This window comes from Phocoena sinus, chromosome 1 (genome assembly GCF_008692025.1).
Source record: "Phocoena sinus isolate mPhoSin1 chromosome 1, mPhoSin1.pri, whole genome shotgun sequence".
NCBI classification, from domain to species: domain Eukaryota; kingdom Metazoa; phylum Chordata; class Mammalia; order Artiodactyla; family Phocoenidae; genus Phocoena; species Phocoena sinus.
The window spans coordinates 57948185-57969877 of NC_045763.1; the positions used below are offsets into that span (position 1 = coordinate 57948185).

The 21693-nt window shown below is 37.1% G+C and overlaps 2 protein-coding genes across 13 annotated transcripts in view; both read left to right on the forward strand.

The window, feature by feature from the left end:
• The window catches only part of SGIP1 (SH3GL interacting endocytic adaptor 1), a 218285-nt gene extending 215344 nt beyond the window's left edge, over positions 1-2941 (forward strand). For all 11 annotated transcript variants that reach the window (XM_032611983.1, XM_032611953.1, XM_032611992.1 and 8 more), the window contains 2 exons: positions 504-668; positions 1654-2941. In XM_032611983.1, the coding sequence (XP_032467874.1) occupies positions 504-668; positions 1654-1676 (188 nt within the window). In that variant the 3' untranslated portion in view covers positions 1677-2941. The remainder of the gene's footprint in view (positions 1-503; positions 669-1653) is intronic.
• A 7816-nt stretch (positions 2942-10757) lies between these two features.
• The window catches only part of TCTEX1D1 (Tctex1 domain containing 1), a 30702-nt gene continuing 19766 nt past the window's right edge, over positions 10758-21693 (forward strand). Inside the window, exons 1-3 of one of the 2 annotated variants that reach the window (XM_032642539.1) lie at positions 10758-10856; positions 11119-11267; positions 13002-13123. In XM_032642539.1, the coding sequence (XP_032498430.1) occupies positions 13008-13123 (116 nt within the window). In that variant the 5' untranslated portion in view covers positions 10758-10856; positions 11119-11267; positions 13002-13007. Of the gene's footprint in view, positions 10857-11085; positions 11268-13001; positions 13124-21693 lie in introns of those variants that run through there. The other variant, XM_032642549.1, reaches the window with a different exon arrangement.

A 21693-nucleotide genomic window follows, 5' to 3' on the forward strand; every position in this document is an offset into this window, starting at 1 on the left:
ATTAACCAAAATACATTTAGCACTAAAAGTAAGCAAAATATTTCAGTTCACTTTGGTATATACTTATTTTAACCAATAAAAGAAAATAGTTCTTCAATGAATCCTCTGCTACCTCTTTTCTGCCCAAGACCCCACATCAAACAGACCATACTTTAAGCAGAGAAGAGCTTTTAATGAGGCATATTTCCATTCTGTATCAGATCTCACACTCCCTGATAGTTAGATATTTTTCACTTTCCTCTGATATTAATCATAAACTGGAAAATACATTGCCTTCCAAGCAGCATGCTTCCAAATTTTGAAGTACCATTTGGCTGAATTACATTTTTATCAGCGTGCAAAAAACGTCATGAATAATATTTAATGATAAATTTTATTCTATTTATACTGAAACATATACTATTTTCTAGTAAGTTCGATTTTGCACATTAACTTTGAATACAATTTCCAAAGTTATATCCAGAATGTTGTGTTGACTATCTTGTAATAATACTCTTTTTTAGGAGTGGGCTCTTTATTGGCAAGATTTCAGTTATCTGAAGGCCCAAGCAAACCTTCCCCATTGGTTGTGCAGTTTACAAGTGAAGGAAGCACCCTTTCTGGCTGTGACATTGAACTTGTTGGAGCAGGGTATAGATTTTCACTCATCAAGAAAAGGTTTGCTGCAGGTAAGTGGGTATCTTGTGAGTTTCATCTGCAAACAATAATGTTGCCTTAGCTACTCTTCCTTAAGAAGGAATAGGTTGTGATTTTCTGATCATCTTCCTCCTCTTCTTCCCCACTCCCAATCCCCATTTCCCATCACAATCAGAAAGCAAACCAATTGTTGAATGAAGTAAAAATAGGACAATGAAACTGGGAATCAGAAATCAGGAAGGTCCTGGATACTTATCATGGCTCTGGCTATTTCTTATATGGGACTGACCTGTCATTCCCATTATATAGGTGTGTACACTGAGGTTAATGGGGGTAAATCCTACTTTTGTTACATTGACAAGCAAGATGAATGCTAATTTTGAATTTATCTCTTACCTGAAAACTTTTCTTCTTCAGCAGGTCTTCATAGATTTTAGACTTGTCTAGGCTTAGCTGAGATCTAAGAGGATCCATCTTCACTTTAATAGCACCTTAAAAACTCTAGACCAGAGATCAGAAGTGGTTGCCTGGAGCTGAAATGTGATAATGAGACAGGTTTTTGGCACACACGAGAGTTTATTGGTGGGGATTCCCCAATATTAAGGTGATTATCTTGGTCAATGATTTGTTGGAATACATCCTGGCTTTTATGTCTGCCTTATTGATGTAATTATTAACTACACCCATTTTGTTCTCAAAAATGGCCCAGGGTGGAAATTATATGGTTACTCTTTCTATAAGAAGTTGGATTCTCCCATCCAGGAACAAATCTTCCAAGCTATTCTGGGCAACCCAAACCTCTGCAAAGTATTCCTATATGGAAATGTGAAAAGGCAACTAACTGGTCTGGAAAGTTGAAAACTTAATAAACTTTATGTATTTTATGTTAGTATTGTACCCTTCAATTACATAGTATTGGCTTCTAGGAGTAGGGCAGGAAGAATAGAAATGTTACCCACTTAATAACCACATTATGGAACTAGCAGGTAACCGTTGATATGTTGTTTTATTTTGCAGGAAAATACTTGGCAGATAACTAATAAAATCTTATGCAAGGATTTGGAGGATTCATATAATGGAGAACTACTGTATGAGAAACAGGTTTTAATTTTGGTTTGATGAAAACAAACCAAAATCTGCACTTGGGGTATATCTGCTGGAAATGTCAATGACTTTCAGCAATGATTTCCCTCACACAATACCATGATGACCAGTCCTACAGTATTTGCTTCTAGGTGTAATATTGTTAATGGTTTTAAAATGTAATTATTGTATTTGTAAATTGTACTCATTCCAGTAAGGCAGTTATACTTGAGTTTTAGCATTTTACCATTCCTGAAATGGATGTAATTTAAACTGTGGTATGTAAATTTAATAGTAGTACTGTTGAATGGCACAATGCTTACAGAGGTAGATTGCATTTTGTCAATATATAAAATTTAAATATAATATTGATAGCTGTCATAAGGGGGTGCCACACACAAAGAAAATTCAGTGGAACCAGAAAAAAACTTCCTTTTCTTCGGTCCTTAGTATGTTTTACTCTAGTGCTAAATAAAAATTCTATCTTCAAATATTTAGTGGGTTAAAGTCAGAAACTATTTCAGAAAAAAAAAATTCTAAGGTACATGTGCATATTCAAAGAAAAGCATTAATTACCACTTTTTAAAAAGCTTTTTTTTCAAACTGCAAATTTCATAAAAATGCAAACTGTGTAAACAGGCCCTCTTATTTTTATAACTTGTGTAAAAAGGGAAAGCAATTCATATTTAAAGTTTATGAAATTATAATCAAGAGTAAAGAAGATGTCGAAGTCTTAACTACTTCCCCCTCTCTCCACAGTTTAGCAGATGTGGAGATTACTGAATAATCAGACTAAAACAAAAATTGTGATTTTAAAATTTCAAGAATTTCCATAGTTGAACTGGTTAACAACTTTTGCACAATAACTCTATACAGAGAGTGCCTCCCATCCAGCATGGGGAATGGTACCAAGCATCTTCCTCCTTACCAATAGGAACTAAAACATTGAGTCTAAATATCCCAGAAAAAAAAGGTTTTAGTCCCCTACTTAAATCCAGAAGAAGAATTTTAATTGTCATCATTTATATAATTTGGGAAGGAAAAAATAAGCTTTATAAATCAAATTCTAACCACATTATTATGCAATAAATTTCCTTTTGGATAAGATTCATTGTATGTAACTATAAATCTTTGCCATTCTTGGGGAATCAAAAAGAGAGTTATCAAAAATGTATGTTATGATTTCATTGTTGCAAGGTATAATAAAAACTGTAATTACTCAGTCTGGCCTCATAATATGGGAATTCGGGATGAAGAAGCTCTTCTTCAGGGGTCCCAGTTGTAAAACCTTCCTTCATTACAATCTGAAAACATGAATTTTCCTTTAAGTCATAGAACCTATTTTAAACATAAACTAATTCCTACTCTAGCTTATACTATTAAATAAGTATAATTATTAAGTTGTTATATTCATCATTAGTTGATAAATTTTATTTTACATTCATTCATGCTTGACAAAGAAGCTTTAGCCCCTTTAAATTTTAGAATCAAATTAAATTTTGTAAGTCTTACATTTAAAACGAGATTGTGACAGGCAATTGTTTATAGTGAAACCTTTTAAATTAATATTTGTACTTCTCAATCAGTGCTTGCTACCAAGAGAATGTTCAAAATGACCTGTTTTACCTTAGAAGAAATCTTACTGTTCAAACAACTCTCAATTGGCTCGCCAAGCAGTCTCTGGTGTTGAAGTTTTTTGAACAAGTAAGTAATAAACTCACTTTAAGCAAAGATATTCAATTTGATTTTGTAACCAAAATAGTAAATGCAAACTTTTAAATCCCATGAAACATGGGGAAATTTCAGACACTGAAACCAATGGAGAGTAAGTAACAGAAAATTGAGAATTATCCAGCATATGAATATAAAAATGTGTTTTTAAGAAATCAGTTCATGAGAAAACATATTGAATATTAACACAAAGCCATATTAAAAGTGTATAAATATTATTGGTTCTCATGTCTTGCTCATTATATCTTATTTTATTTTATATCTTTCTAGAGTGAATTAGTAATTAAACACAAGGGTTTTCTTTTCATAGAATAATTTGGTTGATATATAATGTAATTTAAAACAGATTACAATGATCTCTACATTATTCAAATGTCTCTAGGCACGAAATTTGAAACTATGAAGATATCCTATGATTCCATAATTGGTCTTTATGAAACAGAATGAAAGTCAGAGATTTCAAAATTATTAATTTTGAAATATTTTTATTATTATTATTGAATACCAGAAACTTCATAGAGAATATATCCCTTCTTCTTTCAGAAAATAGGTCATATAATAACACAATTAACTCATAGCAGGGATTTAGATTTTGGTGTTTTCTTTTTTAATCTTGTAGTTTATAATCTCCTGTTACTCCTGTATGCAAAGTACTGTACAATAATAATTTGTGTTAGGAAAAATGATCCTAGACAAAGTAATTATAAAAGAAACACTAAGTCAGATTCATTATCAATTCCTAAAACAAATTGAGCTAGTACATATTTAGATTTTCAATACCAAGGGGTCAAATAAAAAGAAAGGCTTCTCATTAAACAGAACACCATTTCCTGAGCATTATGATTAAAAAAGATTCTGCTCTAACAAGATAGAAAGTATGAATGCTTTATTTTGCAACATGGGAAATATTTTTTTTCAAATAAATTCCATATTTTTATGTTATTTTTAAAAATAATTTTTCTTAAGAATTAGTCTGAATTTTAGCATAATTGGAACATACAATTCCAAACAATTAAATTTTAAATTATTTTTAAAGCTTTATTCTTCTCGACACGTACAGCCAAAATGAAAATTCACTGCATAGTATTTGGAAGTACATTTCACCTGTAAAGAAAGAATGTCCACATTTCAAATGGTTTCAAGTGAATAGAGAGGAACCATCCCCTCCAGAAAGTTAAACTACAGTTGTTTTATTTTTGTTTTTATGTATTTTTACTGAATCTCAATCTGCAAAGTGTTTGAGGCCATAATTACTCATATTTCCATTTCCAAATATTCATTTCAAAGAAGCCTGGTAACTACATTAGCTCTACCATTAACTCTTGTTGTGTGACCTTGGACAAATCATAGCCCTCTTTAATTTCTCACCTTTAGAATGAGGAGTTGAGATTGACAGTGGTTTCCAAGCTTTTCTTAACAGCCAAACTTTTTTCTGCTAAAATTGCACATGGAATCCTCTTAGGCAAAACAGCTCAGAGCAATGAAGGAGTTCCTCCGGCAATTTAAATCTGGTCCTCCAGAGCACTGTTTAAATACCATAATAACACAGCCATGATCTATAAATCTTCTCCCACCTCAGAAGTGCCATGGTTCTAGTTGACTCAGAGAGATCCACCTTTGCGGGCTTTAAAAAAAACTTGTACAATCATAGTAATTGATATACAATAAAAATTGATATTCTCTTGAGTGCTTACCATGTACCAGTCACTATAGATGTTAGCTCACTTAATCTTTATATCAACCCCCAAATGGTAGATACTCTTTTTAATTAGTATGTTACAAATGGTGACATTGAGGCTTAAACAAATTTATAATTTGCCCAAAGTGACACAGCAGCTGGAAGTAACCCAGTTATCTTGACAGCAGTGGGAGCCCTTGACCTGTTTTACTTGTTCATTCTGGGAAATGAACTCTTCTGTTTTATTTTACTATACATATTCCAATAAATACCCAGGTAAAAGGTGCTATGAAAAATTAATACCAAAATAAGGATAATTCCAAAAGCAAAATTCTTGGAAAAGAATATGTTTCTCAAAGCATGATTTATGGACCACTTGTATTATCATTTATTTAACAAGGGAAATGATTCTGGCTTAGTTACCACTATATCCCCAGAGCCTAGAATGTAGTGGGCATCAATAAATTGATATTGAATAAATAAATCTGTAGGGGTGGGGTTTAAGAATATGTATTTTGACAGCACCCAAAATTTGAGAATCACTGCCCTAGTAGATCTCTCAAATACTTCTTAGTTCTGACATTTCATCAGATTTGACACATTCAATTATCATTTGAATACCATTTTTCTAGTGAGCTTAATTTTTCATTCAGTCCACTTAGCTTCCTACAATCTTGAAGGAAAAAAAAAAGGTAGAGGGATTTTTCTAGGAAAATTCCTTGTTTTCTTAGAGTTCTTTTATGCTATCTCAAACTGACCTGAAATGCATTCTCTCATTGTCATTTTTCTGTCCTTTTTGTCAGTGTCTTAAAAGATTAAAAGAAGTAGGTAGGTTGCAAGCTATCATTCATTCCAAATAAAATGTCCTAAAACATGGCTCCCTTCCTGCAAGGGACACAGGCAACTAACTTGTGAGCTGACACTGTTTATTTTGTAGGCCTTTGAATTGGATGCTTTATAAGCACGGACTACTGTCATTCCAAAACAGTTGCACCAATTGCTTTCATTTTTGCATTTTTTTTTCTCAAAATAATCACAGTCTGTCAGTTAAAGTTGAATGACACGGTAAAATGTGCCTATATCTACTAAGGAGATGCGTTTGTGGTTTCTTGTTTGTTTGTTTTTTTTTTAACTTTCTTTTTTCCAAAAGATCATGCATTTGAGCAAAATCCCATTCAATGTAAATGTATTCATTTTGCTACATGGTTTTCTGGTCAGCAATTTTTTTTCAATGGAAGCATAATTTTTTTATGTTATCAAAATTAGGGTGATCTCTAAATATCGCTTTAAAAGTTGTCAACATGATGTTTCCTTAAAATGAGTCAAATTAAATTGTTGATATGAATGAACGAGTCAATCATTGTTACACTGATTAAAGAGACTGTTCTGATGACCCACCCCATCTCTTTTACTATGTGCACTTCTCTCTTCAGGCTTTATTGTATTTTCCTGCTCCTTCCATTTTTTTTTTTTTTTTCATTCAGCAAACAGCAGTTAAATGCCATTTACTCATTTGTGAATCAAACATGGCTACCATTACATTACTTTTTGTCTGTGGAATGTATGGAGGAAAAATGAGATAGGAGTGCAATGTTTAAGTCTCCAATTATTAAAACCAAACAACAAAACCCACTAGCATTTCTATTTCTTTGATGTTCTGTAATCTTCTATAGGCTAGAGCTGCATTTTAAATATCTAACTGAATACCAAATATCCTTCTTGAAAGATCAAATTTTAGGGTCTATTGAGTTGACCATGGTCAGACCTCTTCACTGTCCCTCATGTTTAATATCTGATGTCTACCCAAAATGAGTATTCCTAGGAGAGAAAGTCACCTCCTTGCTGACATCCACCATGGGTATAATAACTTATTCTCTAGGCTTAACTTCTAATGTTATTTTTCCTTTGACTTATAGTATTTCTAATTGTCTCCTTCTATCTCTAGTGCAGTACATTGCCTGTTTTAAATACATCTTTAACCTTATAGGAAAAGATGTTTCAATGAAAATCAAATATATTTTTATGTGTCCCTTAATTGGTAAAAGAAAATAAGTAAAGGGTAATTCTACTTCATTCACTGTATTCCAGAGTTTTCCAAATCATGTTCAGGACTACTGCTTCTGGCAAATGTTCACTGTGGTCTGAGAATAAATTATTCTAGACCATAGTCCCAACCCACTCCTTAGACATTGATAATAAATGTTAGTGTTTTAATGAAGCTTAAGAAAGTTTTGGATCAGAAAAACACTTTTCTTTCTAAACACATCTTGAAGAAACTTTAGAAAAGTTTTCTTTTTAACACTGGTTTACATATCTTTCAGCAATTTCAAATAATATAACCAGGAATGCTTTGGAAAGATGCTTCTGGGTTTTTGTTTTAACTCTAAGGAAAATTTCTACCACTTTAAACGATTTAGTATCTACTTTAAATTTCATAAGTATATCTTAGTGAATTTAACTTTATCACCTAAAGTATTCAAAACAAAACAATAAAATTGTTTTACTATTTTAAATTTTTAAGCATTATTTTTAGGATCTGCACTTATGACCATCACATCATGCTGCTATCTGTTGAAGATGGTCCAGATTTCTTTACAGAGTAGAATTAATACTAGTGAACAATCTTTGGTAATACTTTATCTAAACACTTTAAGAAATTGAATCATGATGGATTGATGCTGACTGCATTTTTACATAATCTTGTTAGAAATTATATGAAAAACATTTCAGTTAAACCTAGGAAAAATACACTATTTTGTATAAATTTTGCAGGACTCTACACTCTATTAATGAGCATTAAGCAGTTCTTTTTTGCTTTGCTTTATTTTGCAAATCGTTTTCACAAAAAATCAACAAAGTTCCTTTAATAATTCCTGGGTAAACTGTCTGTTACCAGACAGAAAAGAGTAAAGCTGAATCACTTTACATTTCTCTAAATATAGTTCAATTTTTAATTCATTAGGACTTCACTACAGGCCAAGCAGTCATTTGTAGAGCTGGCTTTTTAAACTGTTTGAAGAGTTTTGGGTTTCAATATACAAAGGATTTTTTTTTCACTTTGCATAGAGATCTGTATGAATGTAATGATCAAATGTTAATTTTGTGCCTACTAAATGGCAATGGAAGGCATTGATCTTTTTTTTGTACTTTTAACAATAAGAGGAACTAGGAAAAATATCTCAGAAATTTTGTTGTATTTCTAAAGGTAATAAAATTCAGTCATCTGTCTTTCTTAAAGAAAATGCTGTTAGTGTATATTTTGAGTTGGTGGTAGCTTTTATTTAGAGTTCTCCACGATCTTTGTAGCAAAAGTAAACAATGTCTTTATGACCTTGGATGGAGTACATATTTTCACAAAATACCTTGAGCATAAAATATTTATTAAAAAAAAAAAAACTCTGGGGTAAAATACTCAAATATACTTTTAAAATTAGTTAAAATATTGATGGCTGGCTCTTTTTCCTACATGTTTGATTCAATAGAGAATACTTAATTCTCGTAGCTGTGATGAAATCTTTACTGCTTATGTGCCGTGCTCAAGAAAAAAACAGCAAAAAAAAGCAAGGGTTTGTTCCTTCACAGAACTGCCCAAAGCTCTCTGATGAACAATGGTGATATGAATGTGTAATACTGACTTCTTGAAGATAACCGTGAGAACATTTTAATGTTACTTGCCTTATAAATTAGAAAAGGTGTGGATATCATTTTTTGTAAACAATGATTTTTACAAGTGTTTTTTCCTTCATAATTTTCCCAATCACCCATTTTACAAAATCCTGAATATGCAATTATTTATCATGGCACATTACTGCCACTAGGGTTCCCATTGCAGGACAAAGTTTAATTATACTTGAGAAAAGATCAAATATATAAGTAAGTTACTATTTAAATGTGATTTTTTTCTGGAAAATAAATGAAAAACAAAAATAAGTTGAGCTGTGAACCTCTTTTATTACCAGCCTCTTAAAATTTTACCACATTTCTGGAAAACTTCGTTGCATATTTAGGGTGGGCATGGTGGCACAGTGCAAGGGCTATAGAGTTGGACAAATCTCATTCTATAATTTAACTATAGTCTTGAGCATGTTACTCAATGATTCTTCATTTCCTTATCTTAAAAAAAAATAGTTACTATTCACTTATCCTAGGGTCACTGAACAGATTAAATGAGATAATATTTATCAGTCACCTAACAGTTCCTAACTATTATATAGTAAATAGTCAACAATCCTTTCCTGTTCTTATTTTTATGTGAATAAGGATTGAGACGGGCCAGAAAATGTTAATGCTCTTTCTCCAATGCTATCCTAATCCTTATGCGCTCTACCGCTATGCAGATGTATTGCTATTGACAGCCAATTCTAGCTGCACTGAGCACTCATTAATGGACATGCACCAAGCTAGGTGCTTAGGGCGCCATCTTTTTCTATTTCCAATGATTGCCCACTATGTGAAGGTCCCTTCAGGGTCTGGTTTTGTTTGCTTTGGGTTGGGGGAAGGGCTCTGGGGTTAGAAGAGGGATAGTTATTAAGGAGGAAGGGCCTATTATTTATGTCAGGTGGGTTCTCAACCCCAAACAGCCTCCATTTCAAATCTTCGTAAACTTTAAGGATTGGGGAGAGTGGTGTCAAGGAAAGTGTAACGTGAAAGTTTGTAATGCCCAAAAGATAAGACGATGAGTTCCAAGCGGCCCTGGGCATATTATTCAATATCTCAGAATCTCAATTCTCTAAATCTGTAAAGGACTAACAACGCTTTCTGCTTTTCTTTTTTTTAATTTGCTTTATTTATTTATTTATTTTTGGCTGTGTTGGGTCTTCCTTGCTGCGTGCGGGCTTTCTCTAGTTGCAGCGAGCGGGGGCTACTCTTCGTTGTGGTGCCTTATCTTGTAGCGAAACCTGGGCTCTAGGTGCTCAGGCTTCAGTAGTTGTGGCACATGGGCTCAGTAGTTGTGGCCCACGGGCTCTAGAGCGCGGGCTCAGTAGTTAGGCGCAAGGGCTTAGCTGCTCCTCGGCATGTAAGACCTTCCCAGACCAGGGCTCGAACCCGTGTCCCCTGCATTAGCAGGCGGATTCTTAACCACTGTGCCACCAGGGAAGTCCCAACAGTGCTTTCTTGAGAGAGTTATTGGGAGGACTAGATAAAACTAAAATTGTTTGCCAGTACCTGGTAAATGTGAGCTCTATTATCAACCATCTGTGCCTTGGGGTGGTGGAAGGCAGCATCAGGGGTCGGGGGAAGGGAAGGGGGTGCTTTCCTTTCTCTCTGTACCTCGCACTTCCCGTCCTAGGAACCGCCAGCATTTCCCACCCCTGCCCCTGACATCTGCAAAAGGAAACTGATGAGGGCTCTCAGGGCTGCCCCTTGAGTTCCCAGATGTCCCCCTCGCTACAGAGTGACTCGGCTTCTCTCCAGCTCACGACCACCCCAAGGCACAGCCAGGCTCAGGGCAGCCCCCTCTGGGCAGTGACGAGGAGATCCTCTACATCTTTAGGCGGCTCAGAGGACTACGCAACTACTATGTCTGCCTGGGGCGGGCCAAGGACTCTGTTTGAGAAGGTCACCTTGGAGACGGGCCGCGGAGTCCAGGGGGAGTGCGCGGGCATTCGCGGGCAGAGGGAAGCCTGGGAGACGGGAGCCTCGACCCGCGCTGGTCCCGGCAGTGGAAGAGCCAGTGGTCCGGGAGGTCCCCCGCCGAGTCGCGTCTGCGTCTCCAGCACTGCCTTAGGTAAGTGCGCCCTCTCCGCAGCGCGTCTGGGCAGGAGCAGAGAAGATTGACAGAGGCAAAAGGCAAGTTCGAGGATCGAGGGGGCTAAGCGGGGAGGGCCCTGTGTTAGAAATGGCCTGCCTGCCTTGTCCACGACCTCTCTCTCTAATGCCTTATTCCTCCTCCCTCCAAAAAAATAAGAAAAAAGTGGCCCCAGTTTTTGGAACTGGAAGCAGGTCCTGGCCTTTTGTTTCCTGCCCGCCTGTGTGTCTCGGCTTTACAGTGTTGCCCAGTGCAGAGCTGGCCAGCCGGTCCGATCGTGGAGCAGCATGAGTTCTGAGCAGTCTGCCTGAGGTCTGGCGACACCGGCGGCCTCAGCCCCTCTGGACCTCCAGGTCCCAATTCTGGCCTGCGGGGCAGCTTTGGAAACAGGTGAGCAAACCGAGGTCTGTCAGTGTCACTTTAAGGTTGGAACCTGAATGACCCACTTAAACAGGCTCTGTATGTCTTGTTCACACATATACACGCTCATACAGGCACACTCATGTACACAGACACACTCAAACACACAAGCACACATGCATTCAGTGCACAGACACATCACATACAAAGGTGCACACACCAACATACAAAGGCACACACTCAGGTACACAGATAATCACTCATACACACAGGTACGTACACAAAGAGATGCTCACATGGGCACTCACACAGGCACACACATTTATGTACACACTCAGTCATACACACAGCCTCACACACTCATGGGGACACACTTATGCTCATACGCACATGCCCACAGAGACACATATATGCTCACATAGAGATGCTCACACCCATGTACATACACTCTCACACACAGGTCCACAATCACACACCCCCCACACTGCTTCCTAACACACAGTACCTCTGCTGTATTTGTGTGCCCTTCAGTACCCTTTGCCTCTGTCTGCCTTCACACTGATCACACTGGGGTTTTAGGTTGTGTTCTTGTCTGCCCTACCCACTTCAACTGCCAGCTCTTTGAAGGCAGGAACTGTTTTAGTTCTATTTTAGTGCCTAGCACAGTGTCTCCCTGTTAGGGCTCTCAGATTTACAGATTATAAAATAATTCCAATGAATGTCTAAACTTGTATGTAGGCAATAGGGCAGTAGAGTTACAGTCCAAGTTCTGGGAAGTCCATTCCTACTACCAGCTTTTTCACAAGCATTTGTGAGAGGAGGTAGGTTTTCCAATAAATTACTTCATTAAAAGTTCTAGGCTTCCCTGGTGGCGCAGTGGTTGAGAGTCCGCCTGCTGATGCAGGAGACACGGGTTCGTGCCCCAGTCCAGGAAGATCCCACATGCCGCGGAGCGGCTGTACCCGTGAGCCATGGCCGCTGAGCCTGCGCATCCGGAGCCTGTTGCTCCGCAACGGGAGAGGCCACAACAGTGAGAGGCCCACGTACTGCAAAAAAAAAAAAAAACAAAAACAAAAGTTCTGTTTGCTCTTTACAAAGTAAATCACTGTTGCTTGAAAAAAAAAAAATACCCTTTGGAGAAGCAGCTTATCTTAATTTTTAAAGTAATAGCAACAACAACAAATGTTAATTAGCAAAATATCATTGAAATTAAATTTGGGGAGGCAATAAAAATATTGTTTTCTGGTGTAGGATAATATCGTTCTTCTACATATGGCTATCATTTCTCAGTGACTTTAACCTCTTCTGCAGTTAAGTATTTTTGTTGCAGCTTAATATATGCTTGTGTGAATTAAGTATGCTATTGCATAAGTAAAAGTTATCAGATGGGACTTTCCTGGTGGTCCGGTGGTTAAGACTCCATGTTTCCACTGCAGGGGGAGCGGGTTCCATCCCTGGTCAGGGAACTAAGATCCCGCGTACCATGTAGTGCAGCCAAAAAAGTAAAAATAAAACAAAAAAGGAAGTCTCTACTTCTTATAAATAAATTCTGAAATATTTTTTAAAAGAGTTATCATATTTCCAGTTATACCGACCAGAATAACAACATATGCTAAAAATCACTCTTAAGGAAACCCCACTTCCCTATTCAAAAATGCTTAAAAAAAAAAGGATCTGTGTACTTTATTTAGAATGAGTCTCTATGTTATACTAAAATATTTTCAGATCTTTTGTTCAGTATTTTACAAAAGTTTCCTTCCGTAGGTTAGGATGATGTCAGACATTGCTAAAGACAGAACGGCTCATTTACTGAAGAAGAGGGGCAGTGTGTCTTCTTTAAGTAGCCATGAGTTCCAGCGGAAAGAGCCTCGTGGGCGCACCAAAGAGTGAGTTACTGGATGTCCATTAACACACTCAATTATTGAATAAACAGGTTCATAATATTTATCAGGAGGAAAAAAATGCATTTCCTTTGGGACATAAAAAGGGAGAAAAATGGGCAAGTACAAGGTTTAGGTCATCTTTGGGGGCCATATTTTTTAAAAGAACGAGAAAAAATGGTAACTAGATTTATCATGGTGATCATTTGGAAATGTACAGAAATAATAAATCACTGTGTTGTGCACCAAGAAAAAGAAGAAAGAGAAAAAGAACAAGGAAATTTAAGTGATAAGTTGATCACAGCAGCATTTTTGTTACTATTTCAGAGACTACCCCAAAAAATCATCTACTGAAAAGAATGTCATATGCAATGTAGACCAGCTACTTCTTAACTGACTCCTGAATTCTTCTCCTCAATATTATATGAATACATCATTTTTGCATTTTTGTAATCAATATATACATATACAATACATTTAGCATTATTTTAAACAAATTTTGTAATGTATTTTCATAGTCTTTGTGCATATCCTTTTAAATGGTTGCATAATACAATATTTTGTCAGCTTATAATTCTGGGTTAGCCAACAGTTCCCCAATCATTGAGCATTTTAAGTTTGTTTCCACTTTTTAAATTTTTTACTATATAAGAAGTCTCTGATTGTTTTCTTCCCCAAAGTATAATTAGTGGGTCAAAGGATAATAAGTATATTTTTTGGCTCTTGCTACATATTGCATTTGCTCTCCTAAAAAAGATGAATTAATTTTTAATACTTTCATGACATTTTTTTTTGACTGCCATTGGGAGGAAAACGAAACAAATTATCCAACGCAGAGGTCAATTAATTTATATTATAAACTTTCCTTCTTAAAAGTTTCTACACGATTGAAAGATATAACAGGGCTTCCCTGGTGGCACAGTGGTTAAGAATCCACCTGCCAATGCTGGGGACATGGGTTCAAGCCCTGGTCCAGGAAGTTCCCACATGCCACGGAGCAACGAAGGCTGTGCGCTGCAACTACTGAGCCTGCTCTCTAGAGCCTGCGAGCCACAACTACTGAAGCCCGCGTGCCTAGAGCCCATGCTCTGCAACAAGAAAAGCCACCGCAATGAGAAGCCCATGCACCACAAGGAAGAGTAGCCCCCGCTCGCCACAACTAGAGAAAGCCCACGCGCAGCAACGAAGACCCAATGCGGCCAAAAATAAGTAAATTAAATAAATAAATAAATTTAAAAGAAAGAAAGAAAGATGTAGCATATTAATCCCCATGATTGGGAAGCAGGAGCTGGTGCGTCTGTTGGAACAGAGACCAGAAGAACTGGAAGAGATTTACGTTCGAATTCTGAAACCAAATTGTTCTGCTCTCAGAATGTATTAATACACTTACTCAAAATTCTACTTTTCAACCCTAGATGATTGTGGATTACAAGTCCTGTACAAATGCTCTCTTTCATAGATAGGAAATATAAAGGAGTAGCAATCTCAGTGTACATCAGAAGTAAAGCTGGGAGAATAATTAACCTCTATAGCTTTTGCTTCTGATCCTAAGTCATTTTGACTGCTATTTCCAAGATTTAAGTGTAAGAGTTATTTTTAAATTATTTTAAAATAATTGTTAGCTTAAATTCAACTTTTTAGAAGCAAATATTATAATAATAATCTGACATAAGTCCTGGTCCCATGATTTAAAAAGCACTGTTCTTATCCAGAAACTAAACTATCATCCCTACTTGCATAAGTTTCATTTTCTTCTTCCCTTTCAAAGCAAATTAGAAAGTCAAGTATATAGAATCAGAACATGGCCCAACCTGAAGAATTAAAGATCACTCTTATTTTATTGATGAAGTATAAAAACAAATTAAAAGGTAACAAGAACACGAAAATAGTTTTAGCAACACATGAGGAAAGATTTTTTTTTTACTAACAAATACATTTGAGTGATAATTATCTTGATATATTTCAAAATTAGAAACAGGGACTCTCAAACAAAATATTCAGAGTGGATCCTCTATTGGAGCCTTTTTTATTAAATAGCAAATGAACAGATTCCAAGCACGCTTGCAATGCAGAGGCCATTTAGGAGGCTGCCTCCTAACCCTAACTCCCATTTATCTTCCATTGTCTTCATCCTTGCCAGGTACCAGAATGTATGGGTGATTCTCCTTCCTGAAATGGGTCTTCAACTAGTAGAAAAATTCTGAAAACTTAGTGGCTATCAAATGCAGCATTGTTTTGAATTTGCAGTGTTTTTTTGGAAAAACATATAGCTTTCACTTGAAAGTTATCTCAAAACAATTTTTTGAACAGATTAATTTCAATAGTATAAAGCATATGCTGAAGTATATTGAGGACCTAATACATTATGTCATTTAATCTCCCCAGCATTAATCCTACTAGGTAGACATCATTCTTACCATTTTGCTATGAAATAGCTGAGACTTATAGGTCAAGGAACAATTTAAGGATTAGGATACAGTCCTAAATTATGAGTATGGCCAAAAGGGTCCACGAACTCTTGCCTTCTTCTCTAGTTCCATCTTCCCCACTATCCTGCTTGCATCCTACACTTGGGCCATTCCCACCTTCCATATTTACAATCCCTCGGTGCTCTGCCTTGCCTCCAGCCATTGCTTCACATTGCTTTCCCATGGGGTATCCTTGTCTGGAATGCTTGTCTTACACTCTGGCTTCCTTCTTTTCCTCCTTCAGAATTTAGCTCCATCTCCAACTCTCCAAAAAGCTGTCTATCACAGTTTCCAAAACAGGTTCATTTTGCCTGACACACAACGAGCCAAAACGCTAATATGCTGAGGTTTGCAGCAAAGAGTGTTCATTCGCAAGGCAGCCAAGCGAGGAGATAGGAGAACAAATCTCAAATTCACCTCCTCAAAGCCAGGGGGATCGGGAGTTTATGGGACAAAGAATAAAGAAGCAGGGTGGTATGAGGCGTGGGAAGTGCGGGGAGGGTGAGGAAAGGTGATTAGGAAAAGATGCAGTAATTGTTGTTCCGTGCAGACATTTCTAGCCTACAGCCCTCTGCACATTCTGAGGGTGGAGTTTTGGGCCCTCTGATGTTAAAAGGTCACTGATTGGACACTAGCGTCTGCCCAGTTGAAGGGTCAGTGGTCCTATCCAGCCTTAACCAGCTGACCTCGAATTAGATGCAGTTGACTCCAAGTTCCTAAACAATAACTTGGGCAAACATCTTATTGTTTAGGTTATGCACCGCTTGGAGGACATGAACGTCTTAAAACAACCTTGATTAGCGAAGGCAGGTGAAATGGATGTAACCCACGGTTTCATAACTACCCAACTACAACCGCTTCCACTTCCGACTGGGTCGGATGCTCTTCCTTTCTGCTCCTGCTGCTTTCGCCTTCTACGTGGTACTGTATTTGGGTGTTTTCTTGTCTATCTCTCTCATTAGACTGTGGACTTATTGGCCTTTATAACGGTAAACACTCTGATAAGGAGAGCAAAGAAGCATAGGAGGTAGACCTACTTGGAAAACAGTTTCTTAGATGTGGCATAAGCTCAGCATAAGTTCATCCACATTCTTGGTTTCTCTGTGGTCTTCTATAGAAGTAACTAACGCTTAACATTGATCCCTGGGCATAATGGATACCTGAAATGCCTTCTGAATTGTAAAAGGAAGATTGAATTTATATTCAATATAATTATTGTTAATTGTTTTTAGATTTGTCTCTTTAATGTAAATTATGTTTTCATTATGAGGTAATTTTTATGCTTTATTCTTTAAAAAAAACATTTTAAGCTGGTTTTTACTATCCCAACATCATAACTGTTAGCGCATTGGCATATTTCTTCCGATAGCTAGCTAGTTGTCATCACACTTTATCTATAATTTTGAATTTTGTTGCTTTTCAGTTAAATAATTGATAATAATAAGAGTGCTAAGCTAAGTTTTACTGAGCCCTCACTATGACCTCATTTAAGTTTCAGAGACCCACTGTATCAGGAGTTGGCAAACTATGACCTGAGGGCCAATTCCAACCTGCCATCTGTTTTTGTATAAAGGGTTTTCCATGGTTGAAAAAAATCAAAAGGAGAATAATACTTTTTGTCATGTGAAAATTATAAGAAACTCAACTTTCAGTATCCATAAATAAGGTTTTTACTGGACCACATCCATGCTTATTCATGTATGTATTGTCTCTGGCTGCTTTGACACCATAATGGCAGAGTTCAGTAGTTGCAATAGACGTGCAGGGTCTGCAAAGTGGAAAATATCTGCTATATGGCATTTTACAGAAATATCTGCTGACCCCTGTTCTATAAGAGAGATGCTGTTAGCATCTTCATCTTACAAATGAAGAAACATGCTTAGAGAGGTTGAGGCTCCAAAGCTACAGAATCAGCAAGTGGCAAAACGGGCTTTTGTTTACAGTCAAAAATTCTCATTCTCTGAAAATTGGCTATCTACGTGTAACTTGGATCAATGAAACTCTTCTACTCATTCACCAGAACCTTCTGTTTCCCATCCCTGGGTAAGAGCAGGTATTTACAATGACGTCTTTCTTGTTGGAAACAGGCTTTGGCAGCTTTCAAAGAGTATTTGAACAGATGTGCTGCTCTCATATCCTTAAAATGGAAATAGAAGCCTGAGATTAAATTACTTTCCCAGGATAATGTGACGTGATATCCAGGCTTCTTATCTCTGAGGCCAGTAGTTCAACTGGTAGGTCAAGCCTAAGGCTGAAGACTGAAGAGTCTCTCTTTTGCCTCAAACCAAAATTACAGTGATATCATGAACCAGAACTTTGATGGATCTCAGAGCTCTCCACTTGAACCCACTGGCGGCATCTAATGCAGTAGGTAGGCCACATTATATTCTTCCACTTATTCATTTATTCAGGATTTATTAAGCTTCCACTTCGTGCCACATGTAAGGCATATAAAGGTGTAACTGTAGGGTTGTTCTTCTCTCGAGAATCTCATTTTTCAAGTAAACTTAAAGCCACATGGTAATCTTTTTTTGGAAAAAATGGAAAAGATTACATTCATTGCTTCATTTGAAATAAATGTTTATTGACCAATGAGTAGGTGGTGAACCACACAGAAATAATCTGGTGGGAAAGGCAATGCACAAGTCATTTTAAATGTGATGAATGTATTCAATGATTCCAACCTATACTACTTGAGCCGCTTATGTGCAGTTAAAAATGATGTTGCCTGGCCTGTTTCCTCCTTTTGATAAGCTCTATTGCCATCTGAATCAAACTAAAGCCCCAAACAAAACCTGGATGAGACACAGCTTCCCTCCAAAGAGAGAGAAGCTTGAGAAACTGCATTGGCCATGTTCCTAAATTAAACCACAATAATAGCTAATATTAAGTTGTGCTTAATAGATATATCCCATACAATATCCATATGAATCTCTTAAAAACCCTGTGGGTTAAGTAGAGAAGGTACTTTTATTATCCCCATTCATCTCATTTATTATCTTACTTCTCTCAGGAGCCGAGACGAGTTGAAACTATTCCTCATTTCGTAGCACACTGTCATCGCTAATATGAGTAGGACCCCTTGTTTGCCTGATTGCCCCCTTCTTCCCCATCCTCACTCCCACTCTCATCTCCCAATAGGCACCCACTCTGATGCACAAAATACTAAATATACTACAAGAATATACATACTTAAATACTATATTATATATATTTTTAATTTTCTGTGTATTATGATGTTTTGACATCTTCAAAAACCTTTCTGGCTGGGGAGAGGCTGCCCCCGGCACCAGGGCTAGCCAGTTATTAAAGATAGTCAAGGACTCAGCAGGGAGCATGCCTTTAATATGCAAACTAACCAACTGGCATCCTGACCCATTCTCTCTGGCCCCCCACACATCCCAGGAGGCAGTATTTCTCTGCCCTAATCATCCCAGTGCCAAGTACCAGGCAACTAGGGGCCTCTCCTATAGCTTAGAGCCCACTGAAATTATTCAGACCAGGCCAGTCCTGAGCTGTTTCCCCTGTACCGCTTTGCCTTTCCCTGGGAAACCCCAGTAAAGGCCCCTGGCTCTCCCTTGCTCCCGTCTTCTGCCTCTTGACCACACTGGCATTTTTCCACATGGTCCTGTGTGGCATGTTGTGTCTCTTGCCTCTAGGACCTGTGAGTATAATAAACTGTTTTCATGAACCCGTCCTCTGACTCCTTCTGTGACTTCACCTGACTGACTCTCATAAAAAATTACAGAACGAGTACTTAAAGATATGCATTTTTGGCTTACATGAATGGTACTGTGCTATAAATCTCATTTTGTTTGCTCAATCTCATATCTCATTCAATAGTTTTAGTTTTTTATGTTTACTCATGTGACTATGGATATCTAGCTCTTTGCTTCTTACTGCTGCATAATAGTCCTTAATACACATCCATCACTCATGCTCTTATCCATTCCCCTAGGGATGAGCACCCAGATTGGTTTTCCCTCCCTGCCAAGGTATGCAGTGCCATGTGGAACATCTTTGTACATAACCCTTCACTGGCATCTTTGTGAAAAGTGCCCTGTGAATGTGATCCCAGGTAAAGGCATTCCTGTTAAGGAAGATTTGAATTAATGGTGAAATAATTCATAGATGAAACTGCTTAACACAAAAGCATATCAAAATTTCTCAAATTAATCTACAAATGCACATATCTCAATCAAAACCCATTTGTACGTTTTGAGAAACTCAAAAAACCATTTCTAAATTTTATAAATAGGGAAAGAATTCTGAGTAACTAAGTTAACTTTGAAGAGTGAGCATAGAGGAGGAATTTACTCTATCAGATATTAAGATATACCACAAAGCTGTAGTAAGTAAAAATAATAGTAAATACAGGAATAAGCAAATACGTGTAGAAATAGACAAATAGAGCAATGGAATACATAGAAACTTTAGAAGTAGACCTATGAATATATAGAACATAATACAAGAGCAAGGGTAAATGATGGGGTTTTTTTTAACACCTTTATTGGAGTATAATTGCTTTACAATGGTGTGTCAGTCTCTGCTTTATAACAAAGTGAATCAGCTATACCTACACATATATCCCCATATCTTCTCCCTCTTGCGTTTCCCTTCCACCCTCCTTATCCCACCCCTCTAGGTGGTCACAAAGCACCAAGCTGATCTCCCTGTGCTATGCAGCTGCTTCCCACTAGCTATCTATTTTACATTTGGTAGTGTATATATGTCCATGCCACTCTCTCACTTCGTCCTAGCTTACCCTTCCCACTACCCATGTGCTCAATCCATTCTCTACGTCTGTGTCTTTATTCCTGTCCTGCCCCTAGGTTCTTCAGAACCAGTTTTTTCTTTTTATTTTTTTAGATTCCATATATATGTGTCAGCATACAGAATTTGTTTTTTCTCTTCCTGACTTACTTCATTCTGTATGACAGACTCCAGGTCCATCCACCTCACTACAAGTAACTCAATTTCATTTCTTTTTATGGCTAAGTAATATTCCATTTTATATATGTGCCACATCTTCTTTATCCATTCATCTGTTGATGGACACTTAGGTTGCTCATCTCCTGGCTATTGTAAATAGAGCTGCAATGAACATTTTGGTACATGACTCTTTTTGAATTATGGTTTTCTCAGGGTATATGCCCAGTAATGGGATTCCTGGGTCATACGGTAGTTCTATTTGTAGATTTTTAAGGAATCTCCATACTGTTGCCACAGTAGCTGTATCAATTTACATTCCCACCAACAGTGCAAGAGGGTTCCCTTTTCTCCACACCCTCTCCAGCATGTATTGTTTGTAGATTTTTTGATGATGGCCATTCTGACTGGTGTGAGGTGATATCTCATTGTAGTTTTGATTTGCATTTCTCTAATGATTAATGATGTTGAGCATTCTTTCATCTGTTTGTTGGCAATATGTATATCTTCTTTGGAGAAATGTCTATTTAGATCTTCTGCCCATTTTTGGATTGGGTTGTTTGTTTTTTTGTTATTGAGCTGCATGAGCTGCTTATAAATTTTGGAGATTACTCCTTTGTCAGTTGCTTCATTTGCAACTATTTTCTCCCATTCTGAGGGTTGTCTTTTGGTCTTGTTTATGGTTTCCTTTGCTGTGCAAAAGCTTTGAAGGTTCATTAGGTACCATTTGTTTATTTTTGTTTTTATTTCCATTTCTCTAGGAGGTGGGTCAAAAGGATCTTGCTGTGATTTATGTCATAGAGTGTTCTGCCTATCTTTTCCTCTAAGAGTTTGATAGCATCTGGCCTTACATTTAGGTCTTTAATCCATTTTGAGTTTATTTTTGTGTATGGTGTTAAGGAGTATTCTAATTTCATTCTTTTACATGTAGCTGTCCAGTTTTCCCAGCAACACTTATTGAAGAGGCTGTCTTTTCTCCATTGTATATTCTTGTCTCCTTTATCAAAAATAAGGTGACCATATGTGCGTGGGTTTACTTCTGGGCTTTCTATCCCGTTCCATTGAACTATATTTCTGTTTTTGTGCCAGTACCATACTGTCTTGATTACTGCATCTTTGTAGTATAGTCTGAAGTCAGGGAGCCTGATTCCTGCAGCTCCATTTTTCTTTCTCAAGATT